Source organism: Charadrius vociferus, unplaced genomic scaffold (assembly GCF_000708025.1).
Source record: "Charadrius vociferus isolate BGI_N301 unplaced genomic scaffold, ASM70802v2 scaffold198, whole genome shotgun sequence".
In the NCBI taxonomy this organism is placed as follows: Eukaryota; Metazoa; Chordata; class Aves; order Charadriiformes; family Charadriidae; genus Charadrius; species Charadrius vociferus.
The window spans coordinates 1,413,240-1,425,674 of NW_009649951.1; the positions used below are offsets into that span (position 1 = coordinate 1,413,240).

General features: G+C 39.8%; 1 protein-coding gene across 1 annotated transcript; it reads left to right on the forward strand.

The window, feature by feature from the left end:
• Nucleotides 1–707: 707 nt before the first annotated feature.
• TYRP1 (tyrosinase-related protein 1) lies at nt 708–11,970 on the forward strand. The gene is made up of 7 exons (XM_009891488.1): nt 708–1,090; nt 4,339–4,661; nt 5,996–6,200; nt 7,161–7,328; nt 8,888–9,067; nt 11,048–11,194; nt 11,755–11,970. The coding sequence occupies exons 1-7, from the start codon at nt 709–711 to the stop codon at nt 11,958–11,960; spliced, it is 1,611 nt and encodes a 536-aa protein (XP_009889790.1). The 5' UTR covers nt 708; the 3' UTR covers nt 11,961–11,970.
• Nucleotides 11,971–12,435: the final 465 nt, after the last annotated feature.

The following is a 12,435-nucleotide window of genomic DNA, read 5'->3' on the forward strand; positions in this document are numbered from 1 at the left end:
TAGTAAGCAGACTGAACCAGAAGAGAAATTAGCAGTGCTTTTTTCAGGTTAGACACAGACATAGGACGTGCAGAGATAGAACAGGATCTCAGCAGAGGAGAGGTACCAGAAAGAGAGAGAAGGTACAATGCATGAAGCATTGTGGCTTCACTTTCTGGTGGAGCTGCTATCAGAGAACAGCAAGGGAACACAGAGGGGAACTGCTGAGTAGAGCGCAAGATATACTAGTTATGTGCAGAAAATAAAGGCAGGAATAGGGTTGGGGGTGGGGCGTGGGGGTAATTTTCAAAAAACTGGTGCCTTAGACAGGTTTTAATATTTTGTGTTTAGTAGTCAAGTGTATCTGGCTGGCAGATGTACAACGTGAATGAACATTTGGGAAGCACTTAGAAGTCAATGAGTAAATATAGCTTTAGGTAGTTATTATCTTTTGTGCAGATAATGAGAGAAGAGAAGAACATTAGTGTCTGCAGTTAGCTGTTTGCTTTTCCAGTTAGAGTATCAAAGTGCAGGGCTCAGAGGCACTTTCTGGGGTGGAAGGGGGAGCCTGGAGGTTTGTATCACTTGTTTTTATTCTTCTCTCTCTCTCTCTCTCTTTTTCTCTCTCTTTCTGTAGAGGCAGCTGGGTGTCCTATCGCAGAAGAGAAGTCGTCAGTGTGTGTGGACAGCTGGGTCTTGGAAAGAGCCAGCTCTGCTGGATCTGCTATCATGCAGCTCCCCATGCTGCTGCTCCTTTCCCTGCCACCACTTCTCAGCATGTTCAGCCAAGCTGGAGCTCAGTTCCCTCGCCAGTGCGCTACTGTCGAGTCCCTGAGGAGTGGCATATGTTGCCCAGACTATTTCCCTGTGTTTGGGCCAGGTACTGACCGGTGTGGTGTGTCTACAGGCAGAGGCCGGTGCGTACAGGTGACTGTTGATTCTCGACCCCATGGCCCACAGTACATCCATGATGGGCGGGATGACCGTGAGCAATGGCCCATACGCTTCTTCAACCAAACCTGCCGGTGCAACGGTAACTTCTCTGGTTACAACTGTGGGTCATGCCGCCCTGGGTGGAGTGGACCTACCTGTAGCCAACAAATCAATATAGGTAAGAGCATCAGAAATATGTCATGAAAATTGCTTGTTGTCAGTGCTTGCTTCTAAATGTACCTAGCACATTTCTTCTCTTGCCACTTCTAATTATTTAGCAAATGTATGTTTCCATAGAAGTTATTAAGGCAGCTGCTAGATGAGTTGTTCAGCTTGTGTACCAAGCAAATACGTTTTTAGAATCACGGAACAGTTTGGGTAGGAAGGGTCCTTTTAAAGTCATCAAGTCCAACCTCCCTGCAATGAGCAGGGATGTCTTCAAGTAGATCAGGTTGCTCAGAGCCCCGTCAACCTGACCTTGAATGTTTCCAGGGATGGGGCAGCTGCGACCTCTCTGGGCAACCTATTCCTATGTTTCACCACCCTCATAGTAAAAAATTTCTTTCTTATATCTGTCTAAATCTACCCTCTTTTAGTTTAAAACCATTATCCCTTGTCATATTGTTACAAGCCCTTCTAAAAAGTCTGTCCCCATCTTTCTTATAAGCCCCCTTTAAGTACTGAAAGGCCACAATAAGGTCTCCCTGGAGCCATCTCTTTTTCAGGCTGAACAACCCCAACTCTCTCAGCCTCTTCTCACACCAGCCCTCTGATCATTTTCGTAGTCCTCCTCTGGACTTGCTTTAACAGGTACATGTCTTTCCTGTGCTGCGTGCTCCAGAGCTGGACGCAGTAAACCCAAACACATTACTACCCAATAAAAGGAAGAAACAAAACCCGTAGTCAGCACATGATTAGGACCAAGTCCATTAAAGAATAGAACATCTTAGCTGAAAAAATTGTATTCTTTGGAATTATTTAAAAGTTAAACAATGTATATAGACATGTATGTATGTTTGTGAGTACATCTGGGAGTAATACATATCTAGATAACATGTTTAGTACCTTGCGACTGCTTTAAGTGTGACAGCAGCTCTTTGATTCAAAAATCCCTTAATACATTTCTAAACTATGTACCTGGCCTTGTAAATATTTACTTACCCAGTTGCTGTCAATGTATTTAAAAACCTTAACTCATGACTATGAGCTGTTCAGATGAATCAGCACAGAAACTGGTGGGCCTTTCTGAGAGTTCTCCAGTTTCAGTTTAGTCCAGAATATCAGTAAACAGATGTCTAAAATTTTTTGAAACGGTTATGAAATCCTTGTCGTACTGGAAAAATGTTGAATATTGTAGGTGAATTGAAAAAGACAAGCAGGTTTGAGGACAGATCATTGTTCTCAAGTCCGAACCATCTGAATGGACAAGATTTCAGGTTTTTTTAGTGAAAGTTTAAAGGTGTTATTGAAATCCTGTAAAATCCATAATCCCCCAAATGAGTAATGAGTTCTGTTGACATGCAAAACAATAGGTCTCTAGCACAAATGTGCAGTGCCTCTTGCAAAACCAGAAATCGGCACTGCCATTATTTTCACCAGATAGGAAACACTCTATGAACATGAGTGCATTTTCCAGCAAGGGTTAACAAAGGACTGCTTACCAATTCAAAATCTTAACAATAAGATTCCTTAAAACCAACTTACTGAGGGCTGTGGGAAAGACCTTAGGATTTTATTCATCCTTTTTGCTCCAAGAAGCAAGCTAGAAAGCAGAAAGTATGACTCATGAATTGGATCTGCTAAGCCAGGTTGCACCCTCTGAACTTCTGCTGTGTTCACACTAACAATGATGATAAGTCCGAAAAATAACCAAGAAATAAATGTAATCACACACAAACTATGCAAAGTAAATCCCGAGACAGGCAAAAAGCAGCTTTAGGGTATACAAGAGTACTTTTTAGTTTTCTTGCTTATTAAATCCTTTACTACTCAGTAAAATGCTGAGCAAATCAGATTTATCATGCATGACAACATGAGTTTAAATAGGGGAAATTAGCTTCTTATCATGCTTTAGGTTGCCACATGAAAGTCACCTCTTTTGACCATTCATAGAGCTGGCCCCAGCTGCTCAGACTTTAGAAATAATTATTGGAGTACTGTTGCCATATCCATATAAAATAGCTGTAAAATGCAGTTTGGTGCCTTCACATCTCCTAAATTCATGCCTAGCTTTAATAATAGTCCCAATTTTTTATTGTGTTTCAGGCACATATTTTGAAAAATGAAAAGGCAAGATGTCTATATAAATCAAAATTAGGTGGATATTTTTAGTCCACAGCTTAAAAACAACAACAAAATCCCTTCAGTGACCAGGGCTAGCATGTCTGTTCAGTTTTGCAAAACAGAAAAGCACATTTCAGGATACAGAGTCCTTGGATGAAATTCGTGCTTCATAAAAGTATTTCTATAAACTTCAATGAAGCCAAGATATCCCTCACTGAATCAACTTCATATAGTGAAATGTAATTCACTTTTATTCTTCATATTTATTCATGCGGAAGACCCGTTGCTTCTTATATTCTATCACTCATTTGGACAATTATGAATTTTACAGTATTTTTCATAATGAAAATGAGTGCATGTGAATAGCTGTGAGGACTTCTACCTGTGTCTTAGTCTAAACTTAGCCTGAAATCTTCTCAGTCCAGGTGAAAGAGTGCTGGACTAGGACTGAGGTGATGTGGACTCTGTTCCTCTTGCTGATATACTGGGATTTCAACAAGTCAATTTTATTCTTTGTTTCACTGTGCATATGTGAACAATGATAATTTTAAATGTTTTTGAGATGTACTGCTAAAAACGATTAATATGTGGCTGTAGTTAATAATAGCAGGTAATGACATTAAAGAGAGATGTGGTACCATGTGCAGTTCAAAATTCACAATTCACTGGTGAATTTGCCATTTTCCTACACAGGTTCAAGCATAAAGAATGTACTTCTTCACTAAATTGTCAAGCAGCAGAACTTTTGATTATTATAAATTGCTATATAGTATTCTTTTCTTGTAAAGTATTACCACAGGAAAGCTTAAGTACAGTGGATGAAGTTCTGAAAGGTCTGTGTGACAAAGAACTGTCTTTTTCATTTCTTTGACAGGATAGAAGGTTAATCCATAACAATACTTCTAAAAGCACTAAACCCACAAGGTTCTGGGCTTTATTTTTATTTGGCTTAACCTTTCTGATAATAAATAAAATTTTCTATTTGTGCTCAGTACTCTCTGAGTTGCCGTAATAAAAAAAATGGATGAATGCTTGAAGAAAAAGAGACTTACATGGAATTATTAGGATCAAAATAAATTAGTCCCTGAGATGAGTCTTGAGTGCTTGCTACTTTGGTAATTTGTTGCTTCTGTATCCTAACAGTCAGGAGGAATCTTTTGGATCTGAGCACAGAAGAAAGGAGGCGTTTTGTAAATGCCTTACACCAAGCCAAAGTGACAATCCATCCTGACATTGTTATTGCCACACGAAGACGTGAGGAAATATTTGGACCAGACGGCAACACACCACAATTCGAGAATATCTCCATTTATAACTACTTTGTATGGTCTCATTATTATTCTGTCAGGAAGACTTTCCTTGGTGCAGGGCAGCAGAGTTTTGGAGGAATTGATTTCTCTCATGAGGGACCAGCTTTTGTCACGTGGCATAGGTACCATCTACTGCAGCTTGAAAGAGACATGCAGGTAAAGTTCGCATTAATGTTGAACCATGTGCTCCTGCCACATTTTGTACAGCTGGAGAACTTCTCACCATATTCCAATAGGAAAAAATGATAGCAGCTCTTTCTATACATTGAAATAATTCTGCTTCAATTTCAGTAAGTCATTAGGTATACTAAAATTAATAGAGTGCATTTCGGTTTTGGACTGTCATTGTTACAGAGATGATAAAAATAATATTTCAATTAGACCAAAGGAAAACATAAAAGTTACACAAAAATTTCCTCCAAAAATAGATACAAATTCCAGATATATCCATAGAAGGCATTTTATTGGACCAAAAAAAAAGTTATTGCCAGTGTTATTTTTAATATCAAGGTCCTGATTCTTGGATAATTTAGACTAATCAAAGCAGCAGAAATTCTAAAGAAAAGTATTACAGAGATTGTTTGGGGATTCAGAATCACGTTTTATTTGTATAATTAGTGTAACTGGTTAGAGAAATTAGTGTTTTGCTATACTGTGTTCCATAAATCGGTGATTCTCTTGTTTCTCTTTCCTTGTGTGGACATATCCATAAAAGGAATATATTATTTTATGGACTATTATCCCTCTTAAAGAGAGTTTTTGAGGTAAAGATTAAATAGTCTTTGAAATCACTTTAAGTGTTTCCACTAGCTTCAATGGCACTGCATCAGGCTGAGGTACAAATTCCCTTCAAAAACTCGCAACATCAGTGGCATTTTATTATGTAAAAGCCCTGAGGAGTTCTAGCTTTTAGTGATTTAATATGTATTCCTATTTATGTTATTAAACTTGATCATGAGTTGAACTAATTTGGTTGGCCAACACATCCTGGTATATAGATATGGGAAGCAAGGACACACTCCAGAACTGTTCAGTTCCAAACCATCCTAGAATCAAACAATGAGAATTTGAAGGGCCAGTATCCTTTTTCCTTACTTTTCCATCTGCTCAGTCATTCCACTGTTGGCTTAACTATTCTGCGTGCTACAAGTGCTGCTGTTGTTGACAGGCCATTAAAAACTTTTGGAAAAATGAGTGATGTTTCTTACCACTCACCATATGGCTTCATGGAAGAGGTACTGTCTTATTAATGGGGGAGATCCATAACTCAATTCACTAGTCCAACTATCTGTTCTGTTGAACATCGATCTGAAAAATTACCGCAAACTTTTACATAGATTTCATAGATTTTCCATAGTTTTTCTATCCTCCATGAGGCAGCACTCTGACTCTTATTAAGACGTATTTAACTGTTTTTTTAGCACCCCTCTATCAGTAAATATTATAGCTGTCTGCGGCACTCGTATTAACACCATATTTTTGTGGTGTAGAACATGCTGCAGGACCCCACTTTTGGACTGCCCTACTGGAACTTTGCAACAGGACAAAACACCTGCGATATCTGCTCGGATGACTTGATGGGAGCTAGAAGCAATTTTGATGTCTCTCTTATCAGCCAGAACTCAATCTTCTCTCAGTGGCGAGTGCTGTGTGAAAATATAGATGACTATGAAACTTTGGGAACCATCTGTAACAGTAAGTATGACTGCTGCCACATCCTTAGAGATAAAATCCTTTTAATAATAAACAAATATAATACTTTATAACGCAATGGCTTTTCCCAGCCAAAGTCTTAAAGTGTTTTTTAAATATTCTTGATCCAAGTTTCATCAGTCTTCTGAGAGAGTACATACTTACCATCTGTCTTGCACTGAGGCACCATGCGGTTCAAAATTTGATCAGGAGCTTGTAGCAGAGGAAGAGCTAAATGCTTTGACTTCCTTTCTTATGAAGTATCTAGTCATCTCCTGTGCCATAAATAATTAAATCTGGCAGTGTCATTTCTTAACTGAAGCTTAAGTTTTCTTCTGACTGCTCCACTTATCACCTTCATGGCATTCTGCTCCTAAAAGGAGAACATCTAACAAATCCCCATTAACTATGTGGAGCATGTTTTGAATGTGAAGAATATTGAATCTTAACACAACTACCTCAGCTACAAGACCTAAAATATCCCAACAAGATTCTTGTATATTCATCACCTTCAAGCCATAAGCCTTCAGCATCTTCATGGAAATGGGGACAAGAAATAGGGAAAACCCACACTATTGGGTTAGTCACCTACATAACCGACTGTAGTCCTTTCCCCAGCTACTCTGTCAGGACATCCTCAACACTTTTACCCTAGGTCTCATCAAGAAATTACATTGAAAAACTATAGAATTTTTTCCCAAAGCACTCACAGAATCACAAATGTCAGTAAAAAGCTTCTAGGTGCTTTTTTTAAATCTTGGTGCAAAGGATCCATCACACAGGACACCATGAAAATTCAGATTCTTTGCCTGACATAAGGGACTGACCCATTCGTTCAGTTTAAGTGTCATTTGTGAGGGATTTATTATTTTTTTTTTACCCATGGTTCAGTCATTAGAAGGATGCATTCTGTTGCCTACTGTTTTTCACCAGTATTGTTTTCTCTCTTCTCTCCACCCCCAGGCACTGAAGGTGGTCCCATCCGAAGAAATCCTGCTGGAAATGTTGCACGTCCTATGGTACAGCGTCTCCCAGAGCCCGAGGATGTTGCTCAGTGTTTGGAAGTTGGTGTATTTGACACCCCTCCTTTCTATTCCAACTCAACAGACAGTTTCCGTAACACAGTAGAAGGTAAACGTGGCAAATAAAAGGACCTGGAACAACTGCGAATAAGTCAGGGGAGCAGACTTGCCATTTTTCCTGTTGGAAGTATGAGTTTGGAGACAGTCTATTGGACACTAAGAACACATTGTTCTCAGCATTAAGTATTAGCTTAGTATTAAGTGGAAAAAAAGCTCTGCGTAAATTACTTCATAGCTTATGTCAGTTCTTTAAACATGTAAAAGCCTCAAAAGTCTATCACTGGCATACTAAGTAGAAACTAGCTGAGATCAGGTCCTTACAAACTAGTAATAGGTTGCCATTGCTGAAAACAGACAGTCCTAGCCTGTGGACTGATGCAGCTGCATCCTTAAACAAGGCAAACAAGTGCTTATTAGCCGTTACTCTTTTATCTGAATTAAAACTAACAAAAGAAAGCAAAAGAAATTGTACGCCTTGGTAGTACTTAATGAAATGGTGTTGAAGTAGTCATTGAGGTGTGTGTACAGAACTTACTGCTAGACATGTTAGTCCTGGGCCATATAACCCTGTTCTGCTCTGAGCTCTACACATTGAAAATGAAATCTGAGCACACAACCCCCAACACAGAAACTAGCCTGAAGATTTGATTCATGCTGTTCAGCCAGTATCCTGCCAACGGCTTCTGTACTTCAATAACAGAGTTTTTAACAGAAAAGACTAAGATTCATGAGAAAATATTACCGAGGGATGGTTCAGATCCCTGCCAGACCTCCTGTAGATCCTTTGGCTCTTTTGAAGAGGCATAACTCCTGTGACGGGGAGGATCTGCTCCATTTTCTTTCTTTTCTTTCTCTTGGAGAACAAAACCAAGAATCTGCATCTACCTTTCAAATACATAGGAAAGTTTTGAAGGCTTACCACATTTGATAAATGGGTTATCAATATCTAGGTATCTAAACATGGCTTTACCACTTTACTGTACGGACCCCTTTCTGGAAAGTTTGGCCAGAGCTTGAAAACAGGAGAAATTTTCATGATGTTTCAGATCCTGACATCTGACATGAGGCGTTACGAGGTGTTGGGCACTGACAGAGTTCCATAGGGTATCGTCACTGAAAAAACCAGAGCATGTGAAGCTTTCTGAGATGTATTTGCAGTAAGCATGGAAATAATGTGTGGAAACATAACAGCTGGCTCTTTGGGATAGATGGCAACATAAACACGCCTAAGTCAGCAGTTAGAAAACACACGCAACTATATCAGTTATGCTGAAAATATATATAAGTCCCAAACATATAGCTTTATTTTCATGCTATGATGTGGTTTATTTTGGCTGGTTTTGCATAAGATCCCAGCAGCCTCGCATTCAACATTCTCAGCATTCTTTTGTAAAAGGCTATTTTAATCTGAAAATTATGCATGTTAGGAACACTTCTCAAATGCCAGTAGGTAGAGAATTAACTACTCAATTATGTTAAGCAAGGCAACACAACAACATGACAGCCTTTCAGAGGAAAATGGGACTGCAGCTTCCAAAACAAAATCTTCACTGGGATTTTTTTGTGTTTTTTCTTTTTTTTTTTTTTTTTTGTTGTTTGCATATTCAGGGTACAGTGATCCTTCAGGAAAATACGACCCAGCAGTTCGGAGTCTGCACAACTTGGCTCATCTGTTTCTGAACGGGACAGGAGGACAAACTCATTTATCACCAAATGATCCCATTTTTGTCCTCCTGCACACATTTACAGATGCTGTTTTTGATGAGTGGCTGAGAAGGTATTCTGCAGGTAAGATGTGCTCACGGACAGAGGTGGGATAGGTGGTTGTCAGTCTCTGTAGTCACAGGAGCTCAGCTGCTTCTTGTGGGACAGCCAGATGGCCCTAAGCTTAGGAGAGAGGACTAGAATTTTAACAGTTAGAATAGAAAACAAGGACAGAGTAATAACAAGCAAGCCCCCTTCCTCACCCCACTGACATCCATTTTCAAATCACTGTCTGTGAAGGAACTGGGGCAGAGATGCCAGGCACAATTCAGGGAAACAAAATGTGCAAATACGTTGTCTTCATAGAGCAGAGACAGTGTAACCATGGAAGGTTCAAATATTTCACAGACATTCCATTGTTGTGTGGGGTAAATACCTATGTTTCTTCTTGTCAAACGAGATCAGATGCCATGCATACCCTCAGAATTCATTTTGATCACCTTTGGGATTTACTACCAGCATCCTGGGGTGCATCAAGAAGAGTGTGGCCAGCAGGTCGAGGGAGGTTATCCTGCCCCTCTACTCTGCCCTGGTGAGGCCATATCTGGAGTATTCTGTCCAGGTCTGGGCTCCCCGGTTCAAGAAAGTCAGGGAACTGCTGGAGGTGGTCCAGCAAAGGGCTACAAAGATGATTAGGGGATTAGAACATCTCTCATATGAGGAAAGGCTGAGGGACTTGGGTCTCTTTAGTCTAGAGAAAAGAAGATTGAGGGTCGGTCTTATTAATACTTAGAAATACTTAAAGGGAGGATGCCAGGGGGATGGGAACAGTCTTTTTTTCAGTGGTGCCCAGTGACAGGACAAGAGGTAATGGGCAAAAGCTTGAACATAGGAAGTTCCATCTTAACATGAGGAGGAACTTCTTTACTTTGAGGGTGGCAGAGTACTGGACCACGTTGCCCAGAGAGGTGGTGGAGTCTCCCGCTCTGGAGACATTCAAAACCAATCTGGATGTCATCCTGTGCAACCTGCTGTAGGTCACTCTGCTCTGGCAGAGGGGTTGGACTAGATGATCTCCAGAGGTCCCTTCCAACCCCCATCATTCTGTCATTCTGTGATTTTGTGATTCCATAACCATTTCCATATTGTTTCCAAGGATGGTCACTGTTGCTGCCCTTGCTTCTTTATCTCCGAAAAGAAGACAGAAAAGGAATAAGGGAGGAAGTGAATGAGAGGGAGGAAGGAAGGACAGAAGGAAAGAACTGCAAGGAAGGAAGAAAAAAAGAAATAAAGAAGGAAGGAGATGGGCATCAGTTAGCCGGGGGGAGAATTCTGTGTAACCCTAATGTCTGTGCATTAGTCTGCACAAAGCAGTGACTGCATTTCTTTTAGGACAATCCAGGCCCCTCTTCCTTCTTCTACAGAAGACAGCTGCTGTTGCACAACTGAGACTTCTTTGTGCAGCTTCCACAACCTGCCTCATGTATGTTTCCCACGCCAACTATCAGAGAGCAATTGTATCCCCTTGTGGTACTTACATGACCTATCACAAGATTTTGCGTCATCTTACCAAGATGGATTTCTTTTTCCTATTTTTTCTTTTCCACTTCAGCTGACTTTCTCCTGATTTACCATAACATTGGAAAAAATTCCACTGGAGTTCATATCAGCTGCCTTCCTGAACTGCATGAGAGAGCTCTTCACCACTGTTACAATCAGACAAAGCCAGATTGTAGCAAAAAGGTTTTCCAAGTCCTCCATATATACATATTTCTCCTTTTCCATGCAAGAAGAAAGGAAAATCCCAACACAGGCAGAAATTTTTACAATTTATTGGTGGTTTGTGTTAAAACACAGAGATATCATTAGTGGTCTTCCTTTTGTACAGAGCAGAGCCCTCTATTCTGGATCTGTCACACTGGAAAACTAATCCTTCCAGAATAAATTAGGTTAGGAACAAAAAAATGAGGTACTCAAAATCCTGTTGGGAAAAAAAAAAAAAATGAAGTAGTGCAAATTATTTTGATTTTATTTACAGAAGTGTGATTTGACTTTCAAATTTAGATATCTCAACGTATCCACTGGAGAATGCCCCTATTGGACATAACCGACAGTATAATATGGTGCCTTTCTGGCCTCCAGTTACCAACAATGAAATGTTTGTTACGGCACCAGAAAACCTGGGATACAGCTACGAAGTTGAGTGGCCAGGTAAACTGCCCAACCTAGGTGTTTCCTCTTTTTTTTGTCATCATGTCTTTCTCCCTTTAAGTTTATGCATCATATAACAAAGTTGGTTCAAATTTCACAATATTTGATGTGTTTGTAAAGGTCTATTTCTCTTTTCTTGCCTGGCTTTCCAAGTCAGTTGTGTTTGGGATTTAGTACAGCTAAACAGCTACTGATTATAGATTGTTCCTGCATGAACTTCCCACTATCCACTTCAATTTTTGGCGACGTTCTCATTTGGATCTAAACCTTGCAGAAGGTCGTTATTCCTATACCATAAGCTTTCATTAAATCACTACAGAGAATGCAAATGCCTTACAAACCAGATAGCAGAAGAAAAGTCCAGGACTGTTTTTAGACTGTAATGAGAGAGACTGAATTTTTCTTGCATTTTGCATATTATCAACCAAAATTTAAACTAGTTTGACTTCACAACTCAGTGAATAATGACAAATGCTGAGCTTTGGTCTGTCCCTCTGATGTTTATCTATATACCTGACATTTACTTTTAATAACTTTCTCTTTTGTGTTCCTTCCTGTAGGTCGGGCTCTCCGTGTCACAGAGATGATAACTATCGCAATAGTGACTGCGCTGGTTCTTGTTGCGATTATCTTCGCTGCTGCTGCTTGTATTGTACGTGTTAAGAAAAATAAAGATGAGTTGCACCAGCCTCTTCTTACTGACCAGTATCAGCACTACTCAGATGATTACGATGGCATACCAACACCGAGCCAGTCTGTTGTTTGAAGAGGCGGCACTTTTTTGCATCTGATTGAAACTGTTTATTTTGCTGTATTTTATAAATGGTGGTCATCCATCTGCTTTAAAATAAAGAGCATAAACTGTCCACTGTCTTGATATGTTTGCTTCAGGCTTAACCTCCTCTTTCATAACACCTAGGCATCAATAAGTCACCTTTGCGATGCTAATTTTGGATTGATTTTAATAGATTCCACTAACTTTTTAGGGCTCACCTGCAAGACTTTTTCATGCATATTTCTGTAAAACCCAGTAAAATTTAGTTAACTTGATGGCAGACAATGTCATCTGACTTCACCTAGCCTTTACACGCAGAATAATTTTACAAGGTACTTTTGTGAAAAGGTCAAGTCTAGAATGGGACAGAAGCAGAATCCAAAATACAAGTAGGCACCTTGGCTAGGCGAGTGGAAATGTGTTTCAAAACAGCCAGCATGCCAGGTGGGGAGCTAAAAGGGAATTC